At 41.9% G+C, this 18,353-nt stretch overlaps 1 protein-coding gene across 6 annotated transcripts in view; it reads left to right on the forward strand.

Annotated features, from left to right (window-relative positions):
- Positions 1–198: 198 nt before the first annotated feature.
- Positions 199–18,353, forward strand: part of DCLRE1C (DNA cross-link repair 1C) — a 29,206-nt gene continuing 11,051 nt past the window's right edge. Inside the window, exons 1-12 of one of the 6 annotated variants that reach the window (XM_012737976.2) lie at positions 298–381; positions 3,983–4,034; positions 4,832–4,916; positions 6,488–6,572; positions 8,509–8,568; positions 10,805–10,860; positions 11,719–11,820; positions 12,214–12,286; positions 12,445–12,585; positions 13,366–13,467; positions 15,933–16,069; positions 16,603–16,657. In XM_012737976.2, the coding sequence (XP_012593430.2) occupies positions 4,879–4,916; positions 6,488–6,572; positions 8,509–8,568; positions 10,805–10,860; positions 11,719–11,820; positions 12,214–12,286; positions 12,445–12,585; positions 13,366–13,467; positions 15,933–16,069; positions 16,603–16,657 (849 nt within the window). In that variant the 5' untranslated portion in view covers positions 298–381; positions 3,983–4,034; positions 4,832–4,878. Of the gene's footprint in view, positions 382–3,982; positions 4,035–4,831; positions 4,917–6,002; positions 6,573–8,508; positions 8,569–10,804; positions 10,861–11,718; positions 11,821–12,213; positions 12,287–12,444; positions 12,586–13,365; positions 13,468–15,932; positions 16,070–16,602; positions 16,658–18,353 lie in introns of those variants that run through there. The other 5 variants (XM_012737973.3, XM_075997534.1, XM_075997536.1 and 2 more) reach the window with 5 other exon arrangements.

Genomic DNA, 18,353 nt, shown 5'->3' on the forward strand with positions numbered 1-18,353 from the left:
GACACCAGCAGCTCTTCCCCAGAGCAACACCTGCGCTGGGATTGCCGCTTTCCGGTGGGAACCCGAGCGGCGCGGCCGCCGCATTTCAACCCGAGGGCGCGCGCGGACCGAGCCCGCCCAGAAGCGCCTGGCTCCGCCCCCGGCCTCCTCTGACTGGACGTGGCTGCGCTCGGCCGGCCAATGGCGAGGCGGCGCGCAGATTCCCGGAAGTGGCGGCGCAGGACCGGCTTCGCAACCTGCTTGCGGTCCGGCGCGCCCGGGGTCGCGGCGCTATGAGTTCCTTCGAGGGGCAGATGGCCGAGTATCCAACCATTTCCATAGACCGCTTTGACAGGGAGAACCTGAAGGCCCGCGCGTACTTCCTGTCCCACTGCCACAAGGGTGAGTGAGCGCTGCGTGCCGCCCACTCCCGGGGCGTAGGGGGTTGGAGGGAGAGGACGGGAGGGACAGGCCCCGGGGCAGGGGGTGCGGCTGTGGGAGGGTTGTGCCAGTCGGGCCCCTCAGCCCTGGAAGGGTTTATAGAGTTTGGGATCTGTCCAACCTGGCGCAGTGGCGACTGGCGCTTGCGCACCGACCCGGACCAGCCCGGGCAGGCACCGCTAGCGGGTTCTCCCGGTAGCTCTTCCAGTGGCCGACAGTCAGGAGGTGGCGGGGATTCGCTAGCTGTCCCCCATGGCCACGCTACCAGATATAAATAACACAAGTTTCAGATCAGTTTCGGCCACACCCTCAAACATTTGCTGGCAAGCGGGCAGGCTCAGACCACGCTGTCGGGTCGCACAGCCCGCCTGTGAGCTCGGGCAGGCGCTCGCTCCCTCTCCTTGGCATAGTCTGTCCACGTCAGGTACGAAAGGTTCGTTCTTTCTAGCCTTGGACGCCAGGACATTGATCTAGTAGATGGCGTTAGGCAACCAGAATACGATTTCCCAGCTGGACTCCTTTGGGGATTTAGGGTTAGAGAGTCAGTCTTAATGATACAGGTTCGAGGCTAGATGCTCCAGGTGAGATCAGATAATTACCAGAATGTAAATGCTGCCACTTTCATAGCCATTGTCCAATTATAACATCTATCATGCTGAGGAATACATCCCTAACCTTACCAATGAAAGGTAAAGGTTCACTGTGCTAATTAGCACAGCTGTTGGCACTGATGGGAGATAAAGTAGCTGCCTCTTGCAGCTGTGGCCTTGCAAGTAGCTTTAGTAGGACTTTCCGAGTAAAAAACTGAGCGAGTCAGTGTAACAAACCCATACACAAATGTTTAAAGCACTGGTGCAGAGGATTGTCAAGAAAATTATGCGTATGAAAACGCTGCCTTTCCTCCCAGGGTTGGTGTGATGGCCACCTAATGGTCTTGTGTGTGGAATCAGTCCCACTTGGTGTAAACAGTTGAAGATACTGCTTCTGGGAAATGCTTCTGGTTTTGTTTTTTTGAAGCTCAAAGCCACCATGATTTCTCTTCAGTGAGGAAAATCTGAACCTCCTCTCGAATTACCAAATAGCACTGTGAACCTCTTGAAGCTCTTTTTGTTTATTTTTGAGAGTAACGTTTTCAGTTTTGTTTTCCATTGAGAGTCTCCTGCTGGACAAGGGTGCCCCTGTTTTTACTTTGTGTGTTGAGTCTCGCTGGAATTTCTGAACTCCAAACGTGGTAGCCATGATGAAAGTATGATGTAGAATCTTGCCCATCGTGTTTAGGAGTAGCGAGTTTGGAGAAATAATTCATCTGAAGGAATCTGTGGAATCATCAGTTTGAACATTAAGCAAGAAATGGACTCTCTTTACTATTGAGCCGCTATAACTTTTGCCATTCTCTAATCACGTGGCTCTTGTTACTCAACCAAGACGTAAGTTCATCAAGGGTGAAAACTCAGCTTCTGCTTTTGGAAGTTTCCTACGTTGCTTTTTTTTTTTAACCTTTTAGGGCCACAAACTTCTTTGACTGTGTTGCAGACTGTGTTGTATCTCCCCAAAATTTGTATATTGAAGCCCTAAGCCCCGAAGTGACTATATTTGGAGCTAGGGCTTTTAGGAGGTAATTAAGGCTAAATGAGGTCATGAGTGGAGTCCTACTCTGATAGGATCAGTAGCCTTATAAGAAAAGGGAGAGGAGCCTCACTGTTTTCATGCGCACACCCTGAGGAAAGGCTTTGTGAGCACACAGTGAGAAGGTGGCTGTCCATATGCCAGGAAAAGAGTCCTCACCAGAAACCTAGTTGGCCCACACCTTGATCTTGGACTTCCCAGGTTCCTGAACTGTGAGTGATAAATTTCTACTGTTTCAGCCACACAGTCTATGGTATTATATTATGGCAGTTCAAGTAGACTAATTCAGAATATCTGACAAATTCTATGACCTCTTTGGCTAGAAAGAAATGCAGATAAACACATTAACATCACATTTTGATAAAATTTAGAGTGGGCTGTGGATCTACCTGATACCCATTTGTGGACCATCTGGAACTCGATACTGGGCTCAGGGTAGTCTGTATTAAGCACCATCGGTAAGGTCCAGAGGGTAAGAGGAGACCTGTGGCCTGAGATAGCACCCCAGGATTGGGGAAGAGCCCTTGAGGGGGCAACGTAAGATGATTTATTCTGGTCAAGGGAAAGGAAAATGGGCCTGGAATAGCAGACCCTGAGTGCAGTTCCAGCAGCACAAAGTAAACTCACCCAGATTCTCTTGAGCACCAGTTAGGAAGGTTCTCTGGGGTGGTGGGGTTGGGGAGATGTCAGGCTAGAGCAGGCGTCCTCAAACTATGACCTGCGGGCCCCATGCGGGTATTTTTGCCCCTTTGTTGTTTTACTTCAAAATAAGATATGTGCAGTGTGCATAGGAATTTGTTCATAGTTTTTTTTAAACTATAGTCCGGTCCTCCAATGGTCTGAGGGACAGTGAACTGGCCCCCTTTTTATAAAATTTGAGGACCCCTGGGCTAGAGGGTGCTGCCTGCTTAATTTGGGGGCACGGTGCAGAACCCTGATTTAGCCTCCTTTTGCCATGGCAGAAACTCTTTGGAAACCCCAACTGTGGGAAGTCCTGCCCCGAGATGTTCCCATAGACCCTAAAACACCAGACCAGGTGTGACCTGATTCACCCACTGGGGCACAGGTGGCCTGTCCTAGATGGGGGTGGGGGGAAGGCATGTATTCAGTTAACGGCTGTCAGGTGAGGTGTGGCGACTGCCCTCTTTTCACTGGGTTTAAGCATCGCCACATACAAATGGAGAGTGTGCTTTGTGTGTGTGGTGGTAATTAAATTGGTTTGATTTAGTTAAATAGTTTAGAAGTGTTTGGTCCTTATTGTCTAGGCCTTTACATGCTAAACATTCGGAAAGTATTAGAACACACTATATATTTAGCATACTGTTTGGTTTAATTGTTACCTTTCTGGGGTCGCCTTCCTATGTCTGTTAATTTGGAGGGCTATGGAGCAAGTCTGCGTGGATAGTAACATCCCACCGTTCAATCCAGCAGTCACAGTAGGCCAAGGAGATGATGAACCACTTCTTACTCTGGCCTAAGCCTGAAGAATTTCCCAGAAGATTGCATGGAAGCGAGCTTGAATTTCTAGATGGACTAACTTCAGTGGCAGGAAGTGAATGGGGCACATAGAGCGAGGCCCGAAGGATGGCTGGATCGAAATGAAAAAGGAGAGGGTAAAGGGAAGGATTGGAAGCCATTCTCATTCTTCTGTGGCTTCTCAGGGTGACTTAAACTCTGCCCCATATTGCAGGAGAATCACTCTCCTTTTAAATTGTTTTTGATGGCTCAGGGATGAGCAACTTGTCCTGTTCTCAGAAGGATTCTTCACTTACAGGAAAAAGAGTCAATAGCCCATGTGGAGTATTTCTCTTGCAAAAGTGAACCTCATGTGTTTTCTCTTAAAAGGAAGCTTACAAAGGGGACAACCAAGTTTTGTTGGGCTGAGGACTCCTCTGAAAAAAGAATGTTTTATCACTTTCAGTTCTTTTGTTTTTAGATCACATGAAAGGATTAAGAGCCCCTACCTTGAAAAGAAGGTTGGAGTGCAGGTAATTTATTTTGCTGTGTGTGTGTGTGTGTGTGTGTGTGTGTGTTTAAGTAAACATTTTAATTTAGAGGTGATAACGTCTATCCAGAAAAGTCCATCCCCCGTAAGGGCACAGCCTGATGAGCTTTTTTACAAGGTGAACACATCTGTGTAGCTCCCCCCCACCCCAGACCAAGAGCCAAAATAGTGCTAATATCCCAGGCCCCCTGTCTCCTCCCAAAGGTAACCTCTATTCTGACTTGTATTATCGTGGGGTAGCTTTGGCTGTTATTTGAACTTTGTGTAAATAGAATCACACCAAATAGACTTTTATATTTGTGTAATTCATCTATGCTATTGAGTATAGCAATAACTCATTCATTTTCATCTCTATAAGAGTGTGTGTATATGAGAATGGTTGTCCCATTATAAAGAAATCAGTTAAGACTTTTTCTTTCTCTTGAAGCTGAACTATTGGATTCCTGCAGCCATTGGCTAAATCTAAATTCTAAAATCTCAAGATATATATTTGGAAAGGGCCCTTTTGACTTTTGAACCAGTGGACGTCAAGGCTTTTCAGCTAATCAGCAACAATAGTCTGTGTTCTTAATACTGATAGCTAATATTTATTGAACACTTACTATATTCTGGGCACTATGCATTTCTAGTTCAACAGCTTTTTTAAGTGCCTGTGATGAGGCAGGCTTTGTACTGGAGGAGCCACACAGATGAAAATCCATGTCCTCTTGGACGTGACATTACCATCAGAGCCTCTTGACAACCTTTTGAATAGATACTATTATTATTTCTATTTTACAGATGAGGAAACTGAGGAACCAGAGAGGTTAAATTAGTTGCCCAGTGTCATGCAGCCAGTAGGTGGCAGGACCAGGATTTCAACCAGGTCTGTCTGACTTTAGAGCCTATGTATCAGTTACCTATTGCTGCGTTACAAATCGCCCCAAGCCGAGTGACTTAAACCAACACTAATCAGGTGCCATCTCTTAGTTTCTGTGGGTCTGGAATTCCGACGGCATAGAATTGGGGTGGCTGGTTTCTGCCTGACTGGGCTGAAGTACTCTGAAGAGTTGTTCAGTGTCTGATACCTGGGCTGGGAAGATGGCTAAGGGATAAGACAGTTGGGACTCCTTGGGCATCTCTCTCTCTTTCTGCAAAGTCTCCGTGGCATGGTGTTTTCAGGATAGCCAGACCTGTTAAATGGAGGCTCAGGATTAAAAAGTCTATGTCCCAAGAGAGGCAGCAGGAAGTTATATTGCCTGGAGATCTGACCTCGAAGGGTATACGATTACTTCCACCACGTTCTGTGGTTAAGGCAGTTACAAAAGACTGCCCAGATTCAAGGGCAGGGAGCATAGACCCCTCCGGTCAGTGGAGGAATTCTGATACCCATTTTGTAAGAAGAATGTGTGTGGATGGGGTATATATAGTAGCATGGCCATCTTTGGAAAATACAGTCTACCACTGACAGTATTCCTAACCTCTGTACTGTCAAATTTTTAAAGTTTATTATGAAATTCTGTTTTTTTTTTTTTTAAAAAAAGTAGATAGAATTGATTCATGTGAAGTAAAAAGCAGAAGTCTCTGCTCCCAGCCCCTGTTTGTCATTCTCCAAATGTAGGTTAATGTTTGGTGGCATCTTTCCAGATATACATGCCCGATCAGGTATAAGCAGGTGTTTTTCCCATAACAATGGTGAGGGACAACTTTTTTTTTTTTTTTTTTTGAGACAGAGTCTCACTCTGTTGCCTGGGCTAGAGTGCTGTGGCATCAGCCTAGCTCACAGCAACCTCCAACTCCTGGGCTCAAGGGATCCTCCTGCCTCAGCCTCCCTCCCAAATAGCTGGGACTACTACAGGTATAGGCCACGACGCCTGGCTAAGAGGGACAACTTTTTGAGGAGGTCAGAGGACATAGTATGTCCCCCTCCTTTATTCTTTTTTTTTTTTTTTTTTTGAGACAGAGTCTCACTTTGTTGCCCAGGCTAGAGTGAGTGCCGTGGCGTCAGCCTAGCTCACAGCAACCTCAAACTCCTGGGCTCGAGCGATCCTTCTGCCTCAGCCTCCCGAGTAGCTGGGACTACAGGCATGAGCCACCATGCCCGGCTAATTTTTTTTTATATATATATCAGTTGGCCAATTAATTTCTATTTATAGTAGAGACGGGGTCTCGCTCTTGCTCAGGCTGGTTTTGAACTCCTGACCTTGAGCAATCCGCCCGCCTCGGCCTCCCAAGAGCTAGGATTACAGGCGTGAGCCACCCCGCCCGGCCCCCTTTATTCTTTTGATGGGACCGAAATAGTGGGCTTAGGTATGTTAGGAACTACACTAACACTTTCTGTGCCAGCGAAGTTTCTGATTTATTAGAGAAAACTGATGTATGATGAAATATATTTCCTAGTCACCAAGATGGCTTATTTTGGATTATACTGAAATCACCCTTGTCTTTTCCTTTCAGCTTGAAGGTTTGTTTATACTGCTCACCTGTTACTAAGGAGTTACTGTTAACTAGCCCGAAATACAAATTTTGGGAGAAACGAATTGTAAGTTTTATTTTTTGAATAACATTAATCTTTTTTTTAAGTGGGAAATATTTTTAGAGGTAGATTGCAAAAAACATTGGAATTACTCAAAACCCAATTCCTCACATGCTGTAGTTACCCACGTTAATTAGAATGTTGATATTTAGTCCTTTGTAATTCAGCAGTTTAGAAGAGGTCAACATTTTGTTGTTGTCAATTTGGTTTTTTGTTCCTCAAGAGTTTGATCTAAGTCTTTAGTTTTGTGTATGTAATCTCATTGACTCTCTAGCTAAGATGCATTTCAATATTTTAGAGTATGAAATGATCATTAACATAATTGCTAGATCATTTTAATTAGATCATGGGACAGAGTAGGAAAAATAAACATAATTTATGGGCTATCATAAGGAAGGAGTAGCAACCAGAAGAATACAATAGAATGGATAACTTTTAATCTGGCAGCATAAAATGGATCTATCCAATATAACGTGGTAAAGGTGAGAAAAACAAAAGTGTGGTACATAGAAAATAGAAAGAAGGCTGAAAAAGTCCTATTATAACAGTAATTACTATAAACCTGAATGAATTTAATTCAACTCATGATCAAAAGACAAATTCTCAGTTTACATAAAAAAAAATAAGAAAGACCCAGGTTGAGTGTGGTGGCTCATGCCTATAATCCTTGCACTTTGGGAGGCCAAGGTGGGAAGATCACTTGAGGCCAGGAGTTTGAGACCAGCCTGAGCAACGTAGACCCCCACCTCTCTACAATAAATAAAATCAGCTGGGTGTAGTAGCACATGCCTGTAGTCCCAGCTACTTGGGAGGCTGAGGCAGGAGGATCGCTTGAGCCAGGAGTTCAAAGCTGCAGTGAGCTATGATGAGGCCACTGCTCTGTAGTCCAGGCAACAGAACAAGACCCTGTCTCTAAATAAGAAAGAAAGATCTGCTAGTATTAGTCTACAAGAGACATAGATAAAAACAAAAGGATCAATACAGGTTGAAATGGGGGGGGGGGAGATAAACTAAACAGTCAAAAGCCCCAAATGGAGTAGTAACCATCAAAGAAATACAAACAATTATTAAGGATAGCTTCATCAAAAAAAAAAAAAAAAAAAAAAAAAAAAAAAGCCCGATGCCCAGATGGTTTTATGGGTGCATTTTACCAAATGTTCAAAGAACAAATAATCCCTACATTAGATGAGTTGTTTAAGGCAATAATAAAAAGATACGTGGCTAAACCTTGCTAGCAAAACAGATAACATACAGGGTAAGAGAGCAATTTCATACATTAAATATGTGACAATCCTAATGAAGATAGTAACTAACCAAACTTAACAGTAATAAATAGTGCACCATGAATCAGATGTTGTATTCCAGAAATATAAGGATATTGTAACACCCAAACCTTAGTTACTATAAGTTTTATGATATTAGTGAACTAAAAAGATGAAGAACCACATTCATCCATTCATCAGATACTTCTTGAATGCCTCATTTGTGCTGGTCACTGTTCTAGTGAAATGGGCACATATACTGCAGCAGTTGGAGAATGAGCTGTACATATCGTGGGCTGATCCAGCCTGTGTTCTATGGCACAAAACCTAAACACACAGTACACATGATCCCATGTTTTTACAAAGACTCAAATGCAAACGGAGAAGAGAGTGTGAGTGGCAGGGATAGGGGGATGGAGGAGCATTGAATTCATGGAAATAGAATTATGTCAAAGAACTATATACATTTATAAGGCTTTTAATTCATTTTACAAAATCTGTTTCAGGAAAGGTATTTTTGTTTTACTGTTTTTCCAAACTGTTAAAATATTTATTATGGTGAAATCAGAAATTGTCATACAGAGAGATTCTGTAACTTCATTTCGTTTCTGTGTTTGAGATGGCAAAGGCATATAAAGTTGTGAAAAAACTGACATATACATGATATTTTATTTTTATAGATATCAATTGAAATCGAAACTCCTACCCAGATATCTTTAGTTGATGAAGCATCGGGCGAGGTAACTACATTGAAATACCATGTGATTTTTAAAAACATTTAGTGCTAAAATGATTGTTTGTCTTTCTTGATTTTGAATGTTCATTTAACCATACATAAAAATTTAGTCATTGAATGGGTTTGTAGGGGGGAAAATTCCCAAAACATTTGTGATTGTTTTAGTCCACTTGGACTACTATCACAAAAATAATGTAGACTGGGTGTCTTAAACAACAGACATTTAGCTCTCAGTTCTAGAGGCTGAAAGTTCGAGATCAAGGCTCTGGCAGATTGGTATCTAGTGAGGGCCTGCTTCCTGGTTCTTTTTCCTGCGTCCTCACATGATGGAAGGGACAAACATGCTCCCTTGGTCCTGTTTTATAAGGCCACTAATCCCATTCATGAGGGCTCTACCTTCGAGAAGTAATCGCCTCCCAAAGACCCCGGCTCCTAACACCATCACCTCAAGGATTAATATTTCAATTTATGAATTTTGGGGGGGAACACAAACATTCAGTCCATAATAGTGACTTATTTATTTCCTACATTGAAAGGATTGGACATAGCTTAATTTTTTTTTTTTTTTGGTCAAAATTGTTCCTTTTTAGTATTACATGCTAATTATGGGAGCTCTAGTTGCTGATATTACTACATGGTATCATAGTCATATTTATTACGTTTATTATAATGTTCAGGATATAAAATGGTGGTTAACATATTTGCAGAAAATGTATGTATATTGTAATTTTTTTCTGAATCATTAATTAAAAAAAAAGTCACTGCCCAAGTGGGTAAAATTTATTTTTCATCCTTAAATTTAGAAGTAGTACTTTTGTGAATGTGCTGTTTTAATAGGAGGTAGAACTACGGACCTGCTTTTTTGTTTTTCATCCTGAAATTATATGCAGGGCTAAAAATTTTCCTGTTTTAGCCAGTTAATATTCATTCTGTAGCCTGATTATAACACATTGCTTTGATATGTTTAACTCTGAGGGTGTCTTGTGTTGCGTGAATGTGATCAGAACGGAAACTGACTTTTTCAGATATTTCTTCTTTGAAAACATCAGACAGTTGAAATTGTAGTATTCCTCTCTGCAAATTAGCATCCTAAGGGAAGACTGCAGGGTCAGTTTAGGGTGGGTTAAAACAGAGGGGAGAGGGGGTAGGAAAAGATGGCCTAGACATTTTTCTAGATGCCTCTGGACGACTGGTTTTCCAGGGAATACCGTAATTGATTCGAGGCCTTGTCACGGACGGATATATGGTGAGAGGCTTTGCCCAGGCAGGACAGCCAACAGTGGGCAGGCTTTGGGGCAGTCTTGCTGCCTCACCCTGATCCTTCATTCCCCTTCTTGTGGGCCATGGCCTTTGTGCATCGTTTATCCAGCACACTGGTGGGAGGAGCCTTCACAATGAGTAAGGTTGGACTGGTGTGAGGAGTCACGTCACTGAGTAGCAAGCTGGCTCCCCAAGTGCCGCTGGCCGGAGAGGCGCTGGTGCCCTGCAGGCCCTGCCCTCGAGGGACAGTACAATGTGCAGTGTGTGTGAGGACCAGGCTACATCCAGTCTTGTTTTTTTTTAAATAGCTTCATTGAGATGTAAGTGAGTCACAGAATTGTGTATTTTGGAATATTTTCATCACTCCAAAGGAGAGACCCTGTACCTATTGCAATCACTCTCCATTCCCTCACCCCTCCCAGCCTTGGCAACTGCTACTATATTCTACTCTCTGTCTCTATGGATTTGCCTATTCATGTTTCGTATCTATGGAATTACACAATGTGTCCAGCTCCTTTCACGAAACATGATGTTTTCAAGGGTCATCCATGTTGTAGCATGTGTCAGTATGTCACATCTTTTCATGGCCAAATCACATTCCGTGTATGGAATATCAGACCACATTTTATTTATATTTGTTCATCAGTTAATAGACATTGGGATGTTTCCACTTTTTAGCTCATAAGAATAATCCTACCATGAACATTCATGTACAAATTTTTGTGTAGACATAAAGTTTTCGTTTCTCTTGGTTCTATAACTAGCAGTGGAATAGCTCAGTCCTTTGGGAACTCTATGTTTAATCATTTATTGAGTGGATGAGGATTCTAGTTGTTTCCAGGATTTGGAGAGCGAGGAAATTGGGGGAGAAAAGTCACCTTGTTGAGAGGTACTTGAATATGTTCTATCAAGGAGGGTTTTATTTAGCTGGATCCTAATAATAACTTCTATTATTGTTTTTTTCTTTATTTTCTTTATAGAAGGAAGAGATTGTTGTGACTCTCTTACCAGCTGGTCACTGCCCAGGATCAGTTATGTAAGGGGGCTCATCTATTTTGCCATTTTATTATAATGTGATATGTGTTGTATTTGTAGAAATAAATTTTTAGGTCTAAAAATTAATATGGATAGGGAGATTTGATTATTTTTCTGGCCATTTCTTTAACCTTTCTTTCCAAATTGAACTTGGGGGATGGAGGTGAAGATCAAATTTGAAACATGGCTTTCTAACCATGGAAATCTTCAATTACTATTCCTCCACTGACTTTGCATTCCCTTGTCACATGGATTTTTCTCTCCATGAATAGGAATGGTCTCAATATATAATTGAGAGTGCTAACATTCTGTTATTTCTTTCTACGTAAGAAAAGAGGCGACGGTGAAGTGCCTGGTGTGGTTTTATAGCTATAGTCATTCCATTAACACTGTATCATGAGAGGGAGGTTCAGCAAGAAGCATTCGCTATGGATTTGGCATGCATTTGCTTTATTAAGATTTTGTTTTATTTTTTATTTTTTTTTTTTGAGACAGAGTCTCACTTTTGTTGCCCAGGCTAGAGTGAGTGCCATGGCGTCAGCCTAGCTCACAGCAACCTCAAACTCCTGGGCTCAAACGATCCTCCTGCCTCAGCCTCCCAAGTAGCTGGGACTACAGGCATGTGCCACCATGCCCGGCTAGTTTTTTGTATATATATATTTTTAGTTGGTCAATTAATTTCTATTTTTAGTAGAGACGGGGTCTCGCTCAGGATGGTTTCGAACTCCCAACCTCGAGCAATCCGCCCGCCTCGGCCTCCCAGAGTGCTAGGATTACAGGCGTGAGCCACCGCGCCCGGCCTGCTTTATTAAGATTTTGTATGAGACTTAGAAGTCACCGAGATGTATTTCCTTTTCAGGTTTTTATTTCAGGGCAATAATGGAACTGTCTTGTACACAGGAGACTTCAGATTGGCGAAAGGAGAAGCTGCCAGAATGGAGCTTCTGCACTCTGGGGGCAGGTACTGGGCGTTATACAGCTCTTGAATGTGAGACCGCATGGTTTAAAAAGTTTTATTGCACTTGTCCCAACAAACGCAAGCCTTTGTTTTTGTTAGATGTCAAACTTGATTATACTATTTGTAATAGTAGAGCCAGTTTTTCTCTATGACATCGGGTATTGGAGTGTTCTCTACTGAATTAGGGCAGTAGTTACATGAATTTGTCAAAATTCACTGAATCGTTTATGGAAAATCTGTGTATTTTTATTGTATGGAAATAATTTCTCAGCAAAGTTGATTGAACAAAAACATTCCAAAGGCAATGGAACACCCTGTAAAATAACTGAGAGTTTAAATCTTATGCATAATTCATGTCCCACTTGATGGCTATCAGCAGTTTTTTTCTTCTTTCAGAGTAAAAGACATCCAGAGTGTATATTTAGATACCACTTTCTGCGATCCAAGATTTTATCAAATTCCAAGTCGGGTAAGTCTGCCTGGAGGAATGTGGCAGTAATTCTAGCAGGAGGGTTTTTAGGATGACAGATCAGATCGTCTTTGTCCCTGTTGACATGAGTACCCGCGAGTGTCAGGAATGAAAGAGTAAATGAGGCTCTTCACAAATGTCTCAACAATCCTGTCTAGGGGGAATGTCTGAGTGGAATCTTAGAGCTGGTTCGCAGCTGGATCACTCGGAGTCCGTGCCATGTCGTGTGGCTGAACTGCAAGGCAGCTTACGGCTACGAGTATTTGTTCACCAACCTTAGTGAAGAATTTGGAGTCCAGGTATGCCGACTGACTGTTCTTTTCTCTCTCTCCCTTCCATTCTCCCAACAACTTCTTTCCTTCCCCTCCCTGCCCCCAAATAACCAAAAACAGTGACAGACGGAAGTGACCTATCGAAACCGTGTTTGCAGCAGAGGTTGGTGGCTTCTCTAAGGTGATGTCATCTTTGTTTGCATCCTCATGGGAGGAAACTGACAGGAGCCCAGATAGCTTAGAAGAGCCTTCAAGTGAAATGCCCCATAGAGGAAGTATTTTTTTCCAAACTGTGGGTCATGAAATAAATTTAGTGATTGGGACCAGCATTGAAAATAAATTTGAACTAGGAGGTATCAGTGTATATTGCTTGCTGTCAGGGTCATTATCATTTTGGGAACAGAGGAGCAGCTGTGTGTTTATTTTTAAGGGTAGGTGGTTCCTGATTGTTTTTTGTCTGCTTTGATCACTGCTGTATACCCAGCATTTAGAACCACATGTGATGACATACAGTAGGCTCACAATAAATAATAATTGAATTCGTTTTGAAAGACTAAAGGGCAGTATTAGCTAGGATCAAATGAAATCCATAAGCCACGTGTCTAACTTTTTACTGCCACCGGTGACTTGGTTGGACTTGTGCCTGTTGACGTCCTGGCAGAATACTACCATGGACTGAAACAGCCAAAAACTAGGTTGCAAGAAAGAAGAGGGGGTTAGTTCACTAACTGGATGTTTCGATCTGAATATTAACAATGTATTTATAGGAAATGCATTTCAAATAATTTGCTTATGTATGTTACTCAGGTTCACGTGGATAAGCTAGACATGTTTAGAAACATGCCCGACATCCTTCATCATCTCACGACGGACCGCAGCACCCAGATCCATGCGTGCCGGCATCCAAAGGTACATATGCAAGTGATTTTTCTCGTATTGTTTGTGTGACCCGTAAAAAAGATTTTCAGGTTGGGAAGAAACCTCAGAAATTCCATTTTTTAGGCTCCACACTTTACAAATGTACAAACTGAGGGTATACTCCTAAATCGTTAGCGCAAGTTCACACAGCTGTACATTACTGTAGTCCATTACCATATACTCCATAATTAGTGAACAGACACAGATCCTTACAGTTTTCCGATGAAATCTATTCATACAGATTTGAGAATGCAAATTCATTTGTAAGGAAAGTAGTAATATATTATAGCTTATAATTTGAAACATTCATGGTCCACACTGCTAATTTATTTTTAAGACAAGTGACATGGGCATACGTATAAACTATTTGTCTTCTACTCATTTGAGACAAATATCTAGATATAACGTTCCGTCACACTTTGAAAGTTACATGTATTGATGGTTCTATTTCAAATGTATGCTTCCAGTGTTTCTGTAACTCACTTGTGATTGTTTTCTAATACCACCGTAGAACCCCCTTCTGTTTTCAAATGTCAGATATAAGACTTCCATTTCAAATTTTCCTTGACATTTTTTTCAATTAAAAAAATTCAGTTTTTTAGTTTAAAATGTCATGACAAATTAATGATCTTCAAATGTAGTGGTATTAGTGAATCTAATTTTCCTCTAAAGTTTAAAATATCTTTTTTTTTTGAGACAGAGTCTCACTCTGTTGCCTGGGCTAGAGTGCTGTGGCGTCAGCCTAACTCACAGTAACCTCAAACTCCTGGGCTCAAGCAATCCTTCTGCCTCAGCCTCCCAAGTAGTTGGGACTACAGGCATGTGCCACCATGCCCAGCTAATTTTTTTTTTCTATATATTTTTAGCTGTCCAAGTAATTTCTTTCTATTTTTGGTAGAGACGGGGGTCTCACTCTTGCTCAGGGTGGTCTCGAACTCCAGAGCTCAAACGATCCACCCACCTCGGCCTCCCAGAGTGTTAGGATTACAGGTGTGAGCTACTGCGCCTGGCCTAAATTTTAAAATATCTTAAGCATGCAAATGCTGAGCAATTTTTTAGTGAATACTGCATTTATACCTTTAAATCACCATTGTGGTAGTACTGTTGGCTCCATCAGCCAAAAGCCTAAAGTTGCTTGGCCCTTATAATGAAGCATAATATTAAACAAAAAAAGAATTCTTATCCACAGCACGGACTGTTCTTCTATAGGCCACTGTAAGAGCTGCAAGGTAAGAAATTACTTCTGATGATTGGTAAGCTACGTATTCTATCTTGCATTCATAAATTTATTTAATTTTTTTAAGTGTGTGTACTTACATAAATATATATTCACATACATACACTTACACACATATGCAGTGGACTCTTGGATGGTTAAAAATGTACATATTAAATTAAATATAAATTATCTTGTCCTTTTTTCTATTAGACTTATAGTCTTTGGTCCCTTGTATTACAAATCTTGTAATTGGCAAATTTCTTTTTGTTGTGAATTTTCTCACATCCCACAGAGTAGCTTAATTTGTAATTGCTACTGCTGTCATAGCTTTCCTGAGACACTGCTGCTAGCAGCTTAAAATATATTTTAGGTCACACAGCCTTTAAAAGTACTGGGAGGTCTGGAGCTTGTGGAGTTCTTTCTTCATGAGAAACAGCACCAAGGCACTCTGAAGAAATCCAGACTGGGATGGAGTGCTAATGGTTTTGAAGGACCCAGAAGTAAAAATAATGTCTTTGGAAGTGTCATCCTATTACTTTTGAGCTGTTTGAAAACACTTTTATTATTTTTTTCCCTCTGACTTTATTTAAAAAAATTTTTTAAAACAGTGAAGTTGTAAGGCTAGTTAGTATAAAGAACGCCATACTCCCTGGAGTGGCAGGTTTGTTAACACTGCCACGTTCTCTCTCGCTTTCTCTTTTTCTATGTATGTGTAACCAACTCCTCTACCCCAAACCATCTGAGAGCATGTTGCAGACTCCATGGCACTTCACCCCAAATCCTTCAGCATGTATCTCTTGGAATAAGAACATTCTCATATGATTCCTCCACTCAGGAAATTTAGTGTTGTCATAGTACTGGTAGCTAGTATACAGTCCATAGTCACATTTCCCCAGTTGTCTCAGTAGTGTCCTTGATAGCTTGTGGGGCAGGCAGGAGGGGTATGGGGGACTCAGTTAAGGGTCATGCATTGCATTCAGTCAGGCCTGAAGGGTCTCTTGATGTAGGTCACATCCCCTAGCCTTTGCTTCTCTGTCCTAATGTTGATGGTTCTGGACAGTTCAGGCCAGTTGTTTTGTAGAATGTTCCTCAATTTGGAATTATCTGATTGTTTCCTCATGTCTACATTTTGTTTTTCATGTCTGAAAATTAATTTACCTTTGTTTTTGAGACGCTCCCTATAAAAAGATTTGTCAGAAATGTACAACTGTTTTTCTGTGTTTTTGCTCTTTCTTAGGCAGAAGAATATTTTCAGTGGAACAGACTACCTTGTGGAATTACTTCCAAAAACAGGATTCCACTCCGCACAATCAGCATTAAGCCATCCACCATGTGGTTTGGAGAAAGAACCAGAAAAACAGATGTCATAGTGAGGTAAGAACGCAATGTCATAGGTCTTCTGAGGGAAACCTGGTTTTGAGGTCAATTGTATGATTTAATCTGTCAATGCAGTCTAGGCTAAGCCCAAGAAGAGGATATGTTAGAGGTGTGGGAAATAATTTCTTAAACTTTATTTAATGTGAGGATATGCTTCTTCCAACCCATGGCGATACCAGTGGCCATTCTATCCTGAGTGTTACTCTAGTTGGCTAAGATGGTTGCAGACCGAGGGTACCTGAGTGCTCGCCTAGAGGTTATAAACTGACGTCGTAGAGAACAGAAGCCCTTGGCAGAGTGCAGGAGTTACCATGATGATCACAGTATCTTAGCAACATTCCCTTAACTCTGGCTGTTCAGAGTGTACGCAACAAATTTCCGTTTCTGAAAAAGATTCACTCCTGTTCCAAGAAGTTCCTGACTTAGGGTGATCTCATACTGAAATTGCCTAAATGGGAAGGGTCAAAGTTTAGAACTTGGCTTAGTTTTGCTAAGTGACCTTTTCATTTCATGTGTTCATTTTCCTCCAGGACTGGAGAAAGTTCATACAGAGCTTGTTTTTCTTTTCACTCTTCCTATAGCGAGGTAAGAGGATCCGTGTACTCATAAACCTTATTGCTGACTGTTCTGCAGCCTTCATGGGTCACTGCAGTTCCCTTGACTTTCAGAGGCATCTCTTTTTCTATTTAAGTCTCATTTCCTTTCTTTTTTTAAAATACAGCTGATCCTTATTATTCACGGATTCCATATTTGTGCGTTTCCTGCTCCCTGAAACTATTCTGTAAACCCAATACCAACACCAATGTTTGCGGTGCTTTTGTGATCATTTGTGGACACGGGAGAGTGGTCAAAAATGTGAGCCACCGGACATGCGCGTTCCCAGCTTATATCAAGCAAGGCAGCGCTCTGCCGCCACGTTTCAGCTCTCGTACTCTCAACAGTGTCCTTTCTGGGTCTGTTGAGTGGCGTGTTTGTCATATTTTTGTGCTTTGTGTTGGTGATATCACTATTTTATTTATTTTTATTTTTTTTGAGATAGAGTTTCACTCTGTTGCCCGGGCTAGAGTGCCATGGCGTCAGCCTAGCTCACAGCAACCTCAAACTCCTGGGCTCAAGCAATCCTGCCTCAGCCTCCCGAGTAGCTGGGACTACAGGCATGTGCCACCATGCCCGGCTAATTTTTTTTATATATTTTTAGTTGGCCAATTAATTTCTTTCTATTTTTGGTAGAGATGGGGTCTCGCCCTTGCTCAGGGTGGTTTTGAACTCCTGACCTTGAGCGATCCTCCCGCCTGGGCCTCCCAGCGTGCTAGGATTACAGGCGTGAACCACCACACCCGGCCCAATATCACTATTTTAAATGGTTCCCAAACTTAGTACTGAAGTTCTATCTAGCATTCCTATCTCAAGAAGGCTGGGATGTGCCTTATGGAGAAGATATGTTAGATAAGCTTTGTTCAGGCATGAGTCGTAGTCCTGCTGGCCATGAGTTCAATGTTCTTGAATCAACAATATATATTAAATAAGGTGTCTTTAAACAGAAACACACATAAAATGAGGTTATGTATTGACTGACTGAAAATGATATTCACCAGAGGCTCCCATGAACTCTACCCGGTATTTCCCCTAGGAGCAATGGTTCAGTATTTGCTAATTCTGTTATTCGTGGTGACTTTATAGAACATAACTGCTGTGGATAAAGAGAAATCGACTGTATTAACGCGTTGTTTTAAAGGCATTTGATGCCAGGGAGTCAAGTTGTGCATGTGAGAGAGAGAGTTCCTCTACTGGGTGTCTCTCTCCTCCCTGTGGCCACTTCATCCCTGAGAACAAGCAGTGAATCTTTTCTAGTATAGGCTTGACCTAACTCTCTTTATCTGTATTCCCCTCAGGAGTCTTAGATTTATTTCTCAACTTTAACTGATTGTGCAAACCAAATAAGTAGTGGGCAGGCAAATAATGGTTTGTCTTTGCATGCCTAATTCGAAGGTACACAAGAAATTGCTTATGAAAGATAACAGGTCCTCCTGCTTTGCCCCATCTTAACTAAAGCAGCCATCTTATTTTTATATAGTTAATGGTAATCTCTGGGTTCTTGCCTCTTTTGATTTGGTCTTTTCTTTGGAAAGTTGGACAGTAGCAAGCATTTTATGCCCTAGTTTGACTTTCTATTTGCAGAAGGAAATAAAAATCTTTGCGTTGTCATTGTCAACTTTGTAATGGATAATTTTATTGACTTGCACCATGTGCTAGGGACTGGGCTAAGCACTTTGTGTGTTAT

The sequence above is a fragment of the Microcebus murinus genome, chromosome 25 (genome assembly GCF_040939455.1).
Source record: "Microcebus murinus isolate Inina chromosome 25, M.murinus_Inina_mat1.0, whole genome shotgun sequence".
Taxonomy (NCBI): Eukaryota; Metazoa; Chordata; class Mammalia; order Primates; family Cheirogaleidae; genus Microcebus; species Microcebus murinus.